General features: G+C 40.9%; 1 protein-coding gene across 1 annotated transcript; it reads left to right on the top strand.

The window, feature by feature from the left end:
• Nucleotides 1-289: 289 nt before the first annotated feature.
• Nucleotides 290-10460, top strand: ESM1 (endothelial cell specific molecule 1). Its single transcript, XM_029586406.1, has 3 exons — nucleotides 290-695; nucleotides 5363-5518; nucleotides 9895-10460. Exons 1-3 carry the CDS (start codon nucleotides 395-397, stop codon nucleotides 9993-9995), a joined length of 558 nt encoding a protein of 185 aa, XP_029442266.1. The 5' UTR covers nucleotides 290-394; the 3' UTR covers nucleotides 9996-10460.
• Nucleotides 10461-18333: the final 7873 nt, after the last annotated feature.

The following is an 18333-nucleotide window of genomic DNA, read 5'->3' on the forward strand; positions in this document are numbered from 1 at the left end:
ATGGTATGGAAAAGACTTTTTTTTTTCCCTCTTGCAGATGTCCTTGAGCTTTCGAGACGGATGTGAGAGCGTTTTTCAGTCCTGGTGCAAAACAAATCATACTAAACATAACAGATTACATCAGTGAAGGCTTTTCAATTCCTGGATGACAGCAGAGTGCTAACCCAACCTTCATCCTGGATCTCGTGAGCTGAAAGAAGGGAGGCTGGCAAGAGGACAACACTGCCGGATTTAGGAAGCTGATGACGGTAAGGCATGTGGGTAACCCAGTGTATAAAGCTCATAGACCTGCAGGCTGATGCTCAGCTACCACTTGGGATTCCTTTCGCCTGCCTGTCCAGAAGTCTGAGAGCTGAGCACTCTGTTTGGAGCCAGGCTCATCCCCCCGTGAAACATGAAGAGCCCCCTGTTCCTGGCCATCCTTCTGGTTTCTGTGCGCCTTGGGGCCGCCAGGAGTGCACCGTACGCCGTGGACTGCCCTGGGCAGTGTGACAGTAACGAATGTAAAAGTAGCCTGCTCTGTACGCGAACGGTGCTGGATGACTGCGGCTGCTGCCGAGTGTGTGCGGCAGGTGCGGGTGAGACTTGCTACCGCACCGTCTCAGGCATGGATGGCGTCAAATGTGGCCCAGGGCTGAGGTGCCATTTTTACACTGAGGAGGATGACTTTGGTGATGAATTTGGCATCTGCAAAGGTAACTAGCATTTCTTGTGCATGCACTATGGGCAGCACCTTGAGATCCCCACTGCCCTCTCATCCTGTTCTTAACTTTTTACTCCTGCTCTTTAAAGCAAAAGAACGTCGTAAGGGCATTCTTTAAAGTCAAAGGATAACATCATCCTAACATTTATTGCACAAGAAAACCCTGAAAATGAAAAAAAATAAAGGAATGAGAAATCAATGAGTATTTAAGAAGGATTTCTATCGTTTTTTGTACAAAGCATGGGATATTAGCATAGGAGATTGATCTATAAACAGGATGAAGAGCTCTAACAAGTGCAAAGGATCAAGAATCTGAAATCTTGATATCCAAAAAGAATAGATGGGTGAAACCAGCTTTCTGTTTAGATTAAAGCAAGAAGAGGAGCTTAGCAGCAGCAAATAAGTACCTTGTCACAAGAACACTTGCAAAAGCTCAAAATATTCAGGGAAACTGTTCACATAGGAGTGAATGACATGGAAACTTAGAACAAAAGCAATTACTTGAACAGAAGTTTGTAACAGATAAGGGTCTTGAGTCTGATCATTAGGAATCTCGTGCCCACTGACTAGGATTTGAATATACTCAAAGCTTTCAATGGGTTAGATGTCTCATCAATGTTTAAAATGTTTATTGCCCAAGATTTAACTCCATATATCATAATCTCAGATCAAAATATAACTGTGTAATATGTTTGTACTCCCTTTTCATTCCCAGTTAATCAGCTCACAGGTTGTCTTGCAGCCTATTAAGTTCTGAACTTACATCATTTTTTATCTTTGCATTTTTATTTCATTTTTCCATTTAACAAACAGCTAATTTCACATCAGTTAATGATTCCATTTGTTTTATTCCTCCATCAGCTGTGCAGTCGTAACACAACTTTATAATCTAAGCATATACTTTTTTTATCCCAATACTTGAAGCACTGGTACAAATCTGCACCAGAAGCAGAAGCAGGCTGTTAGCTTCAGGTAAACTGCTCAATAAACCTCTGAAAAAGCTTTGTTGGTGACTTTAATAAGTGCCACAGATTTATTTAACCTCCAACAATTCTGGAAACGGTCATAGAAGGGGGCATGTTGCCTCTCCATGTCATCTATGCACACTTCTTTTGAAAGGCACTTTGCTGCAGGGACAGAATAGAAAAAAAACCCACTTTAATGTAATCTGCAGGCTAATATTAGAAAAGACACCTTTTTTTTTGGAGTATAACAGACACTTTTTAATTGTTAAACAAATAGCTGGAACGCAGATTTATGTTTCTGTGTTGTAGTAAATCCCCTGCTGAGTTTATTTTCTCACAAGAAACACCTGTTTAGAAGCTGGACCAAAGAAACCCATGTTTAAAGGGAATATTTTGGAGCTGTATGACCTTTGTTCTGCTTAAGGAGAGTATCTGCAGCTAAGAAACTAGGGTTCAGAGTTTTGAGATGCCCGAGTTGCTTGCCAAAATCTACCCATGCAGCTTTCACTGGTCATAACAAAATATAAATCTACTGTGTTTGGTTTGTATGGAGTTTATTCTTAATATTTTGGGTTTTATCAAGCATAGTACAAGATATTCCAGAAGGGAATTGGAGAGGAAGTGATTAACACAATTATGATTATATTGAGCAATCACTTTAAATAGTTATTTATTCTAGCCTGGAACATTCTATGCCAGCAAGCACTCTGATCGCTTGTGAGGAAAACTACACAGTGTCAGGTGGGGTTCCAAATCTTTAAAGAAGCAGTACTAGAAAAAGAAAAATGGCCAAGAGGATTTAGCTGTTAGTAAGAATTAACAAAATTATCAAGATCTGCCTTTTCTCATTCTGATCTTAAATTCTTTTCTGAGGACTAAGATATCACTATTGAACAATTTTGGTATCTCCTCTGACTTAGCTGTTACCACCACTGTGAATTAAAGTAGATCTGGGTACATAAATGCCGATTTGGGATCGCAGTCTGAACTCCTCTCCACCCTCCATTATCTGAGCATTATTGGTAAGATGCTGTTTCTTAGATCACAATCCTGGATTGCAAAGACAATACAGTCTGTTGAAAGTTTGAGAACAATAATATTAAATTCCCTGCTGTGAAGCAGCAGGTTGTGAAATTTCTTGCCATTTTCGCAGGTTTCTTCATGTTGTGATCTTTGATAAAGACACATGGCTTGACTGTTAATACTGAGACTATGGGTGGCGTTTCAAAACCCATCCGTTGTTGGTGGTACTTCTACCAATCTCTGCTTTAAATCAGGCTGGAATTCTCTTTTCTTTGCTGGATGAGTACATGTTGCCATCGGTTTTAAAATCACTTTTGCAGGAGATTTTGGTTGAGTTTTAATGATGATTGTAAATGTATATTGGGTTTTCAACAAATACACATCAGTTTGTATCTCTGTCCCATACAAAAGTGAATACTTTGATGCTATTATTAAGTTTTTACTGACAGTCCCATGAATCCAGAATGACTTTAATTTGACCTATACTGTCTCTAAAGGTTGGAATTTGTGAGTTGTAACTCCACTCGCCAAGGCTTCAATTCTAGCTGGTGTACATTTGTACATCTTTCATATACTTCCATAATTGCGTTATCTTAAAATCTCCCTAAATATCATTGGGGAAACAGGTATGCAGGGTAATGTAGAAGTCTTTGTGGGGAATTGCTTGAACAGTATAATGTAACTCAAAATGTCAGGGGTGCTGACTTAGGGACTGAAGCTCAAATCACAAAAACTATAGCAAGAATCCTACACTGCCACAGAAAAAAAACCCCAAACCTTTATTAAATAAGACCTCTAGCTCATCTGTTTAGTTATTGGCTTAAAGTGTATCCTTGGTGTAACACAATGGTGGTAATTTTCAAAATGATTTACTTGCATAAAACTGGGTTTTACGCATGTAAATGAACTTTACAGGCATAAATGGGCTTTTGAAAATTGCTACTTTTATGTGCATAACTCCTTTAAATTTCACTCCCTAACGCTATATTGTCAAAAGGTTTTATGCGCTTAAATGGACTTTGCATGGGTAAATAGTTTTTGGAAATTGCAACAATATATGCTACTTTTAAGCACGTAACTCCTTTGAAAATTACCTCCATAGAGATTGCTCTCTGACTTCCAGCTCATAAATGCACAGTGTTCTGATTAAAATCCCTCTTTTACTCCCTGAAGGGACAGAATCTAATGCTCAGGATGCCATAGTCCATACGTTCAGAATTTCAGCCGACATTATTGGAAAAATTTCCTGGTATCTGATTACATCGGCTCCAAAAAGAACACACTCTGGGCTTTGCATTCTGGTTTCATTCTGCAGTGACTGAGTGTATGAAAGCAGGGATCTTCACCAATATGAACAAATATGACCTAACAATCACAAAGGCACTGCACAGAGGCAATGCGAACATTTTATTTTTTTATGCAGCAGTTTTTTTTTTCATGATGGGGGCACTGCAATTAAAGGAGGAATATCATGACCTAAATAAACAAGTGCACACCACACTACTGGGATTCTGTGCTGCCCTTGGTCAGGGGTCTTCAAATCACAGGAGTGAACAGGCAGGAGACAGGAAGGAAGACAGGGCTCACTCTCCAGTGTTTAAAAAGATATTTCTGAAATGGAAAATGTGGCAGACAGGATATAGCACTGGATTTTGAAATCCCTCTGCGCTGACCAGGTCCAATTTATCCAGATAACCTGGGGACATTCTGGGGGTGTTTTGGGATGGGACAAACTTAGGGACAGATTCATTAAGGCTTTTCTCCTATTTTGTGTCTATGGGAAAAAACCTTTAGTGAATCAGGTACTTAGCTGGATAACTTACTCAGATAACTCCGGTATTCAGAGTCATCTGGGTAAGATGTAAGGATTACTTTAGTTGTGGTGCGAGTCAGTAAACTTAGCTGGATAACTTTGGGTTTGACCAGATATATTCAGCAGCAAGGCTGTGCCACTGACTATTCAGTGTACATTACCAAGGTACATTTTTCCAGATAGCTTACCTAGACAGACTACAGTTGAATATTGATCTTGCTGTTTCTTTTTATGTACAAAAAGGTACCTATTCAGAATAAAATGGGCATTTCAAGAAGTACGGACCTAAATTCTTTAGCAAAAGGTATTTAGATAACAGAGTTTATCAGCTAAACTTCAGGCAGGGTTCAAATGGATTAGCAAATTAAGGTGGTCATTTTCGCGTGCGATACCTTGATGGGGCGGAGTCAGGGCGGAGTCAGGACCGGAAGAGGAGGAGTCGGGGCGGCGTCGGGGCGGACACGGTGGTAACTTTGCTGGCGGAGATAAGGTAAGACCTGTTATCGCTGCCAGTAGCGCACCCAATAGCGCCACCTAACCAGCCCTAAAACTGGTTAGCATAGCAGCTTTGTAGATGACAACAGATACAAATCAATTGGTCCACCTAGCCTGTCTAGTTGTTCTTGTCTCCATTGCTCAAGTTAAGATATATCCCAGCTGTCAGCCACAGAAGGCTGACTGCCTGCAGGATGTTGCTCCTTATCGACGTCAGTTTTGCTGTCTTCCTTCTTTGATCCTCTACCATTCTGGGTAGATGAGCATGCATGGCTCTTCCCACTCATGCACCATTCCCCCATGTGTTTTAACCCAATTTCTCAACCCTGTACTCACCCTTCCTTCCATATCTTGTTCTTTCAGAGTGTCCTTATGGTACTTATGGAATGGAATGCAGGAACACATGCAGCTGTCCATCTGGCATATGTGACAGAGTCAATGGGAAATGTTTGAAATTTCCATTTTTTCAACTCAATGCACCAAAACCTCCCACAAAACAAAAGTTAATATCACATTCAGGTAAGGCTTAATTTTAGGAGGCTGTGTTGGGTGACTGCTGTGTGTCTGAGATACACTGGAAAGGTTCTAGGATTTTTTTCAGATGCTGTTTGTGTCCCCCGCAAAAATACCAGAAGATATTTACTGCCATTTTAATGAAGTACACTTTACTTTAAAGTTTGTTAATTTTGCTAATGAGAAAATATTAACTATCACATGTTTTTCATATTATAAGCGACCAAAAACATTTTTATTAGTAACTTATTTCCCTGGGCATATACTAATTTGGGAGGTTTTTTATAGACTGGAGTATAATTGGTGAAAAACTTCAATGCTCTTTCTCACTAGACAGAGATTATCACATTAAAAAAATAGATATTCATGGATCAGTTTTCCTAAACTATTCTAGAAATCGTCTTTTCTACCGAAACGTTTAGATACTGGTAAACATTTTCATAATCTGCAAACCCAACAACAGGCAGGCAAAACTGGGCATTTTCTTTTTAAATATGATTAGTATAGCATTAGTATAATGACCTCTCCCATAAACACAACAGGGGAGAAAAGCTATAATAAATCAATTTCTAAAAAGGGGAGAAAATCAGAATTTTGTTATCTTAAATAAATGAACTTCCAGGAATTTCAAGAGACAAACCACTGATTTTATTGATTGCTTATCATGTTCTTAAATTCTTGAATAGTTCATTGCGATAAACCGCACTTGGTTACCATAATTAATGTATTCAGCTTGTTCATTTGCAGGTTACAAATCCATTCCAAGATGGGAGCTAGGCACAGTGTGAAACAGTATTGCACTTAGTGCAAAAATGTGCACCCCAGCTATTTACAAGCGAGGTGCAAATAAAACATACACAAGGCTTTAGAAAACTAATTAAAATGAGCTCATTGAAATGAGTCTGATGCTGGCACTATTTCTAAAATGAAAGGAAGCCTACAAAATTATCCCAAGTGGATAGCACTTGGGACAGATTTTGAAAATTGAAAAGGCTTTCAAATGGAAGACATTTTCCCCCATTTTTCAGCAGTGGTCAGTTTGCAGTAAAAAAAAAAAAAGCTAGGCAAGTTTTTTATTTGTTTCATATAAATGCTGTTATGCATCCTGCTTTCTTGGCATGCTATTTTGTCACTGGGAGGCCGATGCACTAAAGCGCACAGAATTGCAGGCACTATTTTCAGTTCTGACAGTTTTAGCAATATTCTCAATAAGTTCCCCAAATTGAAAAGAATTTAAGGATCCAATACTTCCTGTTAAATGAAAGAAGACGCAAGGCGAAAAAGTTAAATAAAAAGTTAGAAAGGAAAATAACAAAAAATTGAAAGTAAAAAGATAAAAAGAGAAATTTCTAAAAAAAAGTTTAAAAAGGACCGATGATTAAATGGTGAAAAAGTACAGTAATCGTGGGGTGTTATGAAGGTCCATCACTTATTCAGTGAACTTAGCGAATGATGGAAAAATATAAAGAAAAGTTGGCAACGTTTTATATTATATTGCTTGGATTTCGATTGCTGTATTTGTTTAAATTGGTGGATAACAATTTCTATTTCTGTTTTACCAATCACTGTTTTGTTACTGTGGCTTATACTCAAATAAACCTTGCAGCAAAATAGTATGTGTAGTTTTTCTGCAGACAATTTTGCAATCACTTTAACTATACCTCATTAAAGTGTTGTTAAATTTTTTTTTTTTTTAGAAATTGCATTTGCAAAGAGCTTACGGGCGGATTTTCAAAGCCCTGCTCGCGTAAATCCGCCCGGATTTACGCGAGCAGGGCCTTGCGCGCCGGCGGCCTATTTTCCATAGGCCGCCGGCGTGCGCAGAACCCCGGGACGCGCGTAGGTCTCGGGGTTTTCGGAAGGGGGCGTGTCGGGTGCGTGTCGGGGGCCAGGACCCGATGACGCGGCGTTTCGGGGGCGGGGTGCGGCATTTCAGGGGCGGGACCGGGGGCGTGGCGCCGGCCCGGGGGTGTGGTCCAGGCCTTCGGACCAGCCCCCGGGTTGGAGCATGGCGCGCCAGCAGTCCGCTGGCGCGCGTAGATTTACGTCTGCTTCTCGCAGGCGTAAATCTACGGACAAAGGTAAGGGGGGTGGGTTTAGATAGGGCCAGGGGGGTGAGTTAGGTAGAGGAAGGGAGGGGAAGGTGAGGGGAGGGCGAAAGAGAGTTCCCTCCGAGGCCGCTCCGATTTCGGAGCGGCCTCAGAGGGAACGGAGACAGGCTGCACGGCTCGGCGCGCGCCGGCTGCCGAAAATCGGCAGCCTTGCGCACGCCAATCCAGGATTTTATAAGATACGCGCGGCTACGCGCGTATCTTATAAAATCCAGCGTACTTTTGTTTGCGCCTGGTGCGCAAACAAAAGTACGCGAACGCGCTTTTTTAAAAAATCTACCCCATAGTGTACCTGTGTTCATAGCTAATGCGCTACTTTGCATCATTTTACATCACAGTCATTCATCTATGAATGTAAATAAAATTTGGCGAGCATAGAACTAATCACAAAAAATAGGTATTTGCAGAGCAAATATCAAAATTTGGCACATAGGGAGGGTAATTTTAATAATCAATTCCTCGAGTGAAACTGCTTTCCCTGAGAAAATGGGCTTTTTGAAAATAGCCCTCCCTGTGTGGGGGTAACAGTATGGGGCAGATTTTAAAAGCCCTACGCTTGTAAATCCAGCTGGATTTTATGCGGGCAGGGGGGTTACCCGCGCCGACCCTATTTTGCATAGGTCCGGCAACGCGCGCAAGCCTGGGACGCACGTATGTCCCGGGGCTTGAAAAAAGGACAGGGCATGGGCAGTCCGGAGCGGGGTGGGGGCGGAGCCAGAGGCCTCCGTAGGGCCTCTAGGCCAGGGGATCGCGCGCAGGCATTTGGCCAGCGTGCGCAACCTACGCCTGCCCAGAGGCAGGCACAACTTGAAAAATAAAGGTCAGGGGGGTTTTAGGTAGGGCTGGGGGGCAGGTTAGGAAGGGGAAGGGAGGGGAAGGGAGGGGAAGGTGGGGGGGGGGCGGAAGGAAAGTTCCCTCCGAGCCGCTCCGATTTCGGAGCTCCGCACGCATGTTATAAAATCGGGGGTATATTTGTGCACGCAACCTGGCGTGCAACCAGCGCGTAGGTACTAAAATCTGGCCCTATGTGTGTGGGGCCTCTGGGTGTGTAGGCGGGCGTGCTTTCACTTTGAAAATGAGTGCAAAGTCCTCTGTCAAAAAAAAGGTTCCCACAGACTTTACAATTACCCGGACAGGCGAAAGAGAGTTCCCTCCGAGGCCGCTCCAATTTCGGAGTGGCCTCGGAGGGAACGGTAACAGGCTGCGCGGCTCGGCGCGCGCCAGCTGCCCAAAATCAGCAGCCTTGCGCGCGCCGATCCAGGATTTTAGAAGATACGCGCGTATCTTATAAAATCCAGCGTACTTTTGTTTGCGCCTGGTGCGCAAACAAAAGTACGCGAACACGCTTTTTTAAAAAATCTACCCCACTGTTAGCAATTGGAGCACACAAAGCAGCCTTTGATGGATTATGCACACTTTAGTACATAGATCTTTATTCCCAGCACAAGTGTTAACCCTGGCTTGTAGATGAAGTCCTGGATTTAGGGTTGCAGCTCTTGCTTTGTAAAGTTCATTACAAGCATGAGACCTTGAATAGGAAGGCTACAGTTCAGTGCAGTCACAATGCAAAAGTCAGGCACAGATGTGCAACTGCAAAGGAGGTGGAGATTACCGAAATCTCTCTAAGACCTAAAGTTTTGTAGTACTTTAAATCCTATTGTTTCAACCAGATTAATGCCTGGAGTATGTGATGACGTAAACTCAAATACCATCTGTGGAATTTTCCTGGCACTGCTCTCTAGATTCCTATTGCTGGGTGGTAAAAAAAAAATATTGCTACCTGAATTGAATTGGTTGCTTCCTTTGGCTTGAATTATTATTTCTGCATTAGAGAATAATCATGAAGTTAAAAGTTTATTCAACTCATGATTTCTTCCTTAGACTTTTATTTCTGTATAGGAAGATGTCAACCCTAAAAACTTTGCTAGTATTTATTTTTGCTGTTGATATTTTGTAAAACTCTCATTTGATATTCTATTTGTGCTGAATCTTGCTAACATGCAAAATGATTTTGCATTTGTATTAGAAACCTTTCTATCACATCCAAAAACTCAGGCATACCTTAGCCACAGAAAAGCATGATTCTTTCTAAAAACACATCTGCTGTTGCATCTTTGAAATTAGAAAGTTTCCAAGCCTTGATAATATACAGTTTTAAAAAATATATATTTAATTTACAAGCTAGCAAATATTTTATCTTGATTCACACCAAAATTATTTTAATTTTAATCAGTTATTATTATTATTATTATGTCATTTTTAAACTTTCAGAGAGCGACATGGCATCTGGAGATGGCAGTGACCTTAAGGAGGAATATTTGAATGGGAAAACCATTCGCTCACCGGGAATGAAGTGGTTACATCCTCGTTGATCCTGATTTATGGTTGTGGAACTTTCAAATGAACAGAATTCTCAAAGCATTGGCCACTAAAATAAGAGCAAATGTTTTAAAAGCACGTTATCCGTGTATTGCATATGAAAAATCTAAGATTCTGAAGGCTGGCTGTGGGATCTTTGCAGCTCCAGAGAGAGGACTGTTTAGTCGGTCAAATATCCTGTACATTTTCAATGATGGAACACTTGCAGATGCTTGTTTTGATATGTATTGATGACTGATTTATATATGTATATATATATTGTAGATTTCTTAAATGTATAGTAATATAAAGAGTATTTTGGAGCATTTGCAAATCATATACATGTTTTTATTAAGCTTTTAAAGATATTTAAGAATCACTGAAATGCAGTATTTACAGAAGTTTTACTTGGTTTTATTTGTACTTGGGTTAAGAAAGACTGACTCCTTGAATGTAAATCAAATAAATGGTTTGATTTAGAACCCATTTATTATTGTTCAATAAAAAAATAACAACAAAATGATCCATTAATCGCCTGAAAATTCTGATGAAAAACCAGAGGTGACATAGCAGCTAAATCTGCAAACTGTTAACACAGAACAGAGGGCTGGCACAAAAAGTTTCAGTCCCATACAGTACAGCTCACAACAGAGGTTTGCATTTGTGGAATAGAAAAAAAAAAAGAGCGATGTATATATATAAAAAGATGTTCTTATAATTTTAATTTCATATTGCGCCTTTAAAAGGCATTTTGATAAAAACCCTCAGTCTGTTCAAAATCATAACCTATTCCCAAAGTAAACCTCTTTGCAAAGATGAATTGATAATGCTGATGGGCCCTGTAATGCAGTGTTTTCCAACCAGTGTGCCATCAAACCTGATCAGGTGGGCTACAGAAAAGTCACCAATGCCTGATACTCCGCTCTCAGCAGCATGCAACAAGAGTCACCAATGTTAGCTCTTGAACATGCATGACCTCCATTCTTTGAACATGTGTAATCATGCATGCCTCTTCCTCCTAGTTATATATAGCATGAGCCCCAGAATGCAGGAATTAATAAGCAGCATTCAGGGCATGGAGGAAAGCCATGTTACACTTTATTTATTTATTTTAAAGTTTTTATATACCGCACTAGGGGTAGTTACCTATCCATCTTAGCGGTTTACATCGTAAAACATACATAATGTTTGACATACTATTAAATTACTATAAAATTACAAACTTTACATTCACTTTACAACTGGTTATCAAACAATGCTAGAGGATTGGAGAGCAGAAGTGGAGCACACGCACTGTACACAGTATCTCCTCCACGTTCCCCTCTTGAGCCTCCTCCTTTCAGTCCATCCAGCCTCTATCTTATCTCCAAACTGAATAAGACAGGAAAAGCATGCACTGAGAATGAAGTTTTGTGAGTAGCAGTGGTGGAGCAACTCTGGCAGTAAGTAACATGCAGCAGCCAAGGTAACTGACTGATCCAGCAGCGAACATCACACTAACCATTCCCTTTTCCTGCACTAGCCTATAAAGTGAGCTGGTTCTTTGTGATGGGTTCATGGGTGTCTCTGCTCCCTCTCTTCCTTTGTTTTAAGATCTGGAAGAGAGACTGGGGGGTCTGTCAGTGTTTCTTAAGATCTTCTTTTGCCATATGAGTCCTCTCCATGTCTGCGCTGCCTGCTCTGTAAAGATTGGTGTGTCACACGTTTCTATTAATGTAGGTATGCCTTGGGCTTTAAAAGGTTGGGAAATAGAATACTGCTATAACATACTGGATGAAGCTATCCTTTTCCTTTATCATGATATACTGATGTATAAGAGAAAATTGAGGATGCAGTAGCTCTTTGATTCATCTATATTAGTTGTAACTCTTCAGCTTGCAGCAAAAATATTTCTGCTGTTCCATATTTTCTTCCAGCGATAGTGCCTATGGCAACAGTCTATTCTGCCAGATAGTAGCATAGTAAGATAGTAGATGATGGTAGATAAAGACCAATTGGCTCATCTAGTCCACCCAGCTATTTTAGCCTACAATTGCTAAGAATAAATACTTGCTGCCAGCCATAGAAGATTGACCACTAGAAGGATAATACTCCTTAGCCAAGTCAGTTTATGTTGTCATCCTTTTCTGGGTAGATGTCTTTAACTAGATTTAGGTGCCTGATACAAAGGAAGAGGAATGCAACAGAAGGTAAGAGGTAGAATCTGCTACTAAGGGAATTTATTTTTAGATAATGGAATTTTTAAAAAATGATCTACTTTCTTGAACCACCACTTCAACTGCAAAATCCAGTGAAATTACAGTAATTATCAAAACATGCCAACTAGATCTTGTAGCCAATTTGCTGTTGTCTGTTTAAATTGCAAGTTTGGCATATTCATCTCCTTATCAGGCTATATTTTAACTGGATAAGTCATTAACGCTAAAATTGAGCCAGATAGAAAAGAGGTGCTCCAGAGGCATTTCAGGAAGGAGTTAACTTATCCAGCTAACTTAGCCGAGCTTTAATTATAACCAGCTAAGCCCTAGATTCATCAAAATGCTGTAAATATAGCGGAAATAACACCCGTGATAAAAAAGGGGGTGTGGTTAGGCTAATTCAGGTGAGGAAGAAAGGGAGAAAGAAAAAGAGAGAGAGTGCACCTTTTTAGGGAACAATATGTGACTTTACTATTTATACCACTGTAAGAAGGAACACTATTAATTCAGATTGAGGTCTGGGCAGTGGGGTAGGTTTTGAGGGGCACTTTTACATACACAGTCAGAGGTATGAGCAGAAGAAGGTACTGGAAGGCTCAATGGAATTATCACAATATTAGAGAGCCTTTCACCTCTGAGTTACCAGTTTACATTCAGCTCAGGTCAGTAGGGACTTAAAATGATGACCTAGGTGAAATGAGTCAGTGATCCCACTCTCATTCCAGGAGCCCTGGCAAAAGTGTTCACACTGCTGCTTCTGAACGGAGAATTCTGCTGCATGCCTTGTCACTGAATAGTGACAGGGAGAGAGATCTCGTAAAAGTCTCCTAACTGTGAGGAATATAATAAGTGCCCAGTTATAAATTATGAAATTTCATGTATTGTTGTGTTGAGATGTTTGGCACATTATCCTCTGGATTTTTACACATGCAAATGTACTCCTGATCCCCAATTTACGCTCATACATTGTGGGTTTTAAAATAATATGCACGCACATTATGTGCGTTTATGTGATGATCTTTTGAAAATTCACCTCTAAGTTATTTTCTCCAGTGACACAAGATGGGAAAATAGAACCTGAGTAAATCTCACTCTAAAGATTTGTTTTTTCCAAGATTTTCCCATAGACTCAGACTAGCTTATTTATTCATATTTTGTGTCAGTGTTGCAGACCTGCAAAAATGGATCCAGATTTATCAATGAAAGCATGCCACTATTTTCAGTGAGGTAGCCACTGTGCAAAACTAGTGCTGTTTTTGCATCAGTCAAAGTGGTACAAAACTTTAATAAATGAACAATGGACGGGAGAAAATGCTTGATTTATCAGGCCCAAAGTGTAGCGCAGATTGAAAATACTGCTTTAATTATTTTTTTCCCATTAGTAACAGGAAAACCATAAATGCATTAACACTAATAATTTAAGTCAGTGCCAGCACAATTATGGTACAAAACACCACTTTGATTTGTTGCTGAAAAGCCTCCATTTATATATTAATCCCAAAGTGCACATTTTATGCAAAGAGTAGCTGTAAACACCTGCGGTTGCTCTTCATATTCTCTGATCTGTTTTACTTGAGCTGTGTAGGTCATCCCGGGGTTCCTAAAGTATTTCCTCACACCTGTGCATTTGGTAAATATTTCCTGTTTTTTTGTTGTGTCTGCAGCAAACAGGATTTTAACAAGTTGAAACATTACTAGAGGATCTCTCTTCTGGCACATAATGACATGACATTTCCGTTTGATTTCAGCCTGTTAAATCCTCCTCCTTTGGAACCATTAAGGCAAGTCCTGTAACTTGCTCTTGGTCAGAGAACAATTTGTAATCGAAACATGTGCAAAGTGAATATGCTTCTATTAGGTGCTTGCACGGCAATGGCCTGATTGATAGCTTTCTGGATGGCGATTCAGGCCTAATCTAGAAAGGTTTTCTCTTACTTTACGTCCAGAGCAAAAACATTTTTAGAAATCAGGTCTGGGGAAATTTCTGTCTGCCTATTCTATTTATAAAATTAGCAAACTGTACAGCTGAGTGGAGATATGTAAGGCTTTTGAACATTTATAGTTGTAGGCTTCTGAGACTTCTGAGGTCCCTTCTCAAGAAATATTTTGGCAGGCTACCACAGCACTCTCTTTTTTTTTTCTGTCACTCAGTCTCTCTCTCTCTCTAATCTATCATGTATCTATTCTTCTATAGTACAGGGCTATATGTTATACACCTTACTTAATTGAAGAGGTTATGCTCCCCTATTCACTCTTTAGTCTGATGCACTTAAGAAATCAGATGTTGCCCAGCTATGTTAAATTTCATTCACTGCTTTAGCTAATGATTATGGCATGGAAATTTGTGCTCAAATGGTAGAGAGCATCATTTAATGTATCATCATTTTTACGTTTAATGGGCAACATGATCTTCAGGCCAGGTCTGGAGCATATGGTGTTGACTATCTGAAATCAATCACACAAGTCCACTATGGCTTAGCTTTCTGTTTCAATTTCAGGTGGAAAAAAAATCAGGAACACCTAGATAGACTAGTTGAAAAACTGCTTGCAAGAGATTGGTCCTGCTTCTTGCCCCATCCCCCACTGGTTCCAGGATGTCTGAAAATAAGCAACGAAAAATATATATTGCTTAATTCTTCCCCCATAGACTTTCATGGCAATAAAACAAAATAAATGAAATTTAAATTATTTTTTTATTGGCAATACTATTTCATTTTGTTGCAAACAAAATAAAAGGAAATTTTTTTGTTGCATTTTTCATTTCATTTTGAAACAAATGCAAATTTTTAACATTTACATAGTTGTTCATGTAAACGATAAGTTAAAATTAAAGCATATGACATAATCCACAAAATGGATACAGGAAGTGTGATATATTAGAGACAAAGTAGGATACAGTTTAAGAGGCAACATTTGAAGAAGCAGAGCAAACAGGGAGGGGTGTTGGGTTCAGAGCTATGAGGCAAGAAGGGGAAAAGAATAAAGACAGTAGAATGCACAAGACCTGCTTCTTCCTGTGGAATTTGCAGGTCCCTGCAAAATCACTGCAGGAGACAAGAGAGCTGGCTCTAGTCTAGTCGGGTTGGATGGGAAGGCTAAGGACTGCTGTCCCATGGTGGTGCTTTCAACTGCCACCACCACCAAACCCCTACTTTGTCCCCCACCCATCCACATGAGGGTAGATCACATGATGAGAGAGAGCCTTGGAGTAATAGTATCTGGTGATCTGAAGACAGCAAAGTAATGTGACAAGATGATAGCTAAGCCAGAGGAATGCTAGGCTGCATAGAAAAAGGAATAACCAGCAGGATAAAGGAAGTGATAATGCCCTTGCACAGATCCTTGATGAGGCCTTACCTGGAATACTGTGTTCAGTTCTGGAGACCGTATCTTGAAAAGGACAGAGACAGGATGGAGGCGCTCCAGAGAAAATGGTATGGTGTCTGTATCGGAAGACTTATGAGGAGAGGCTGAAGGATCTAATTATGTATTCTCTGGAAGAGAGGAGGTGCAAGGGAGATATGATACAGACCTTCAGATACCTGAAAGTTTATAATGATGCACAAAATTCACACTTTTCTGTCGGAAAAATAAACAGTAGAACCAACATCAGGAAATATTTCTTCACAGAGAGGGTGGCAGATGCTTGGAATGGCCTTTTAGAGGAGGTGGTGAAAAAAACAGTCAATGAATTCAAAGGGGCATGGGATAAACACTGTGGATCCCTAAAGGCTAGAGGACAGAAATGAAGAAGGCGCATGGAGGTAACCTGCATGGTGCAGCAGTTACTACCCTTAACAGAAGGCATGGGGATTACTACCCTCAACCAATGGCCTTGATGCTTTGATGCAACTGCAACATCACTCCCCATTTCAGTGGGGGGTCAGGGGGAGAATAAAAAAGGGGAATTAGATACAGATGACAACCAACATGGGCCTTGACTTTTACGGTCTGATGTACTGACATGCAGACATAAGGGGGAAAAAGCACAGGATGGCTTCTATGGCCAAATCTCAAAGCAAGGAACATCAAGTAGCAGTGTGCTGTATCCCAGGATGGAAACTCTGATTGGGGGTCTCCAGATGTCCTTCTCCTCTTTTCTCCCTCTGTTTCCTCTTCAAAAGACAGATGAAACCCTTCTGAAGGAAAGGCCAGCCACTGAAAGCAGTCCTTCCAACTTCCAGCTCAGGACAAGGAAGGGAGGCAGAAAACAGCTTCCTTCCCTCTTGGTATTAAATCTCAGACTATTATCAAAACAATTCTCTTCTATCTGCATGATCACTGCAACCTCCTCTTAGACTGGGTGATGTAGTACACAGCTCCCTCCTGACCCACTCAGCAAGGGGCTCTGCCTGCCAGAAGGTTCAGGGCAAAATGTGAAAAACTTCAGAAAACACATGACTCCTGCGTCTTGGTCTTCCCTCCAATCCACTTCTGGGGACCTGGCAGGGCAGTGCCTCTCTCTCTCTCTCACTCTCTCTCTCTCTCTCTCTCTCTCTGTGCTAAGCTGAGGGCCTAACTTGGAGAGCACACTGAAAATACTCCTTCTTCCTCAAAATCAAGGGCTAATCCCCCTTGTGTACAAGAGATCATCACTCACAAGCTGCCTCTGGAAGAGGGCCTATGAAGGAATGCTGTCTCCATCTAAGATGGTATAAAATCCTAAGGGCTAGGAGCTAGGGCTATGTAGTAGCTGAACAGTGGGTTTGCCACCTGCACTATCAATGGAGAAAATTATAAAAATTAAAAAGCCAAATGGCAGAAATAGAAATTAAGTACAATTGCAGGCAACATTTACTTCCTCACGCCAGTAAAACCTTTTGATAACTCACGAGATTTTTCTTGTGAATTCCAAGATCACAGTTAACATGGAATAAATGCTTCCTTTCATTTTCCCCCAGTCATTTTTGCATACAGTTCAAGCTTCTCCTACTCAACTGTAGATGCATTCACTCTGCAGCTCCTCATCACCTTGGCTCTTGTCTCCCCCATGTAACTCCTTGTGACGTCTGGTTAAGTTGCTCTTATCTATGTCAGTCTCCTCCACTGCCAACTCATTATTTCACCCTAAGCTTGGAAGAGCTCTCCTGAGTTGATGCATCATGTTCCTTCTCTGGTCATATTCAAATCCTGCCTAAAATCATACCTTTTTGAAGCTGCTTTTAAATCTGAAACCCTTGTTCACTTTTACCATGTTTTATACAGAGAACAATTTTTTAAACTGATAATGTGGTAAACCAATGAGAAAAAAATGGGGCGTGTGTAGATTGGGGGACAGAAAATGTATTTGTGGGGATTTCATTTTGAAATTCCCAGGTGTACTTTCACTCTGGCACTTTGTACCCTGCTTCAAAGAAACTGCAAAGTACATGGGGACAATGTACCAGCTTTCCCCTACCAGCCTGAATTTTGAAAGGGAAATTCCATGGGTATTTTCCCTTTGAAAATTAACTTGCAGGCCTATGAATACAATGTACCATGTACCTGACAGCCTACAGGCCCTGAGGGATGTCTCAAAATTGCTCCCATCACAAACTAAATTCTTGAAGTCTCTTATTTATCTACTCTGTGTGTCTTGACTAGACTGTAAGCTCCATGCAGATGAGCAGGAGAAAAAAAATTCATTTTTGTTTTCAGGAAGTTTTTTGTCCATTAATTTTGGTTCGTGGATTGTTTGATTCATTTTCATTGGTGAGAAAAAAATAAATCAAACAATTAAAAAACAAAAATCCCCAAAACATCAACAACTGAAAATGAGGCCTCCCAGAGCCTCCCACCCACCCAATAAAATGCTGGGATCAGGATCCCGCCCCGGCCCCCACTTACCCAGTCCAGTAGGGATCCTCTGGCTTTGGCCTAGGCCCAGGCCGAAACCTTGGCCTTGCGTAGGCCGAGGGCGCAGTAGGTCACCACGACCATAGCCTACTCAAGGCAGAGGTTTTGGCCTGACCCAGAGGGCGGGTTCTGACACCGGGCCTCAGCCTACACCCACACCCGATGCTGTGACCTAACCCAGAGGCTGGGTCCCGATGCTGCCAACTGACCCAGAGGCCAGGCCCAAAGTTAATTAACTCTGTCATGACCCCAGCGGATGATGTCATTTGGCTTGCAAGTGCCAAAGAAAGATAAGGATGAAGAAGAGGCTCTGAGGCCT

The sequence above is a fragment of the Rhinatrema bivittatum genome, chromosome 1, assembly GCF_901001135.1.
Source record: "Rhinatrema bivittatum chromosome 1, aRhiBiv1.1, whole genome shotgun sequence".
Classification (NCBI taxonomy): domain Eukaryota; kingdom Metazoa; phylum Chordata; class Amphibia; order Gymnophiona; family Rhinatrematidae; genus Rhinatrema; species Rhinatrema bivittatum.

Excerpts from the sequence above, each read along its gene's own strand:
- ESM1 (XM_029586406.1), top strand. The coding sequence starts at position 395 with ATGAAGAGCCCCCTGTTCCTGGCCATCCTTCTGGTTTCTGTGCGCCTT. Across the intron at positions 696-5,362 it reads TGAATTTGGCATCTGCAAAG|AGTGTCCTTATGGTACTTAT; the intron begins GTAACTAGCATT and ends TTGTTCTTTCAG. Across the intron at positions 5,519-9,894 it reads AAAGTTAATATCACATTCAG|AGAGCGACATGGCATCTGGA; the intron begins GTAAGGCTTAAT and ends TTAAACTTTCAG.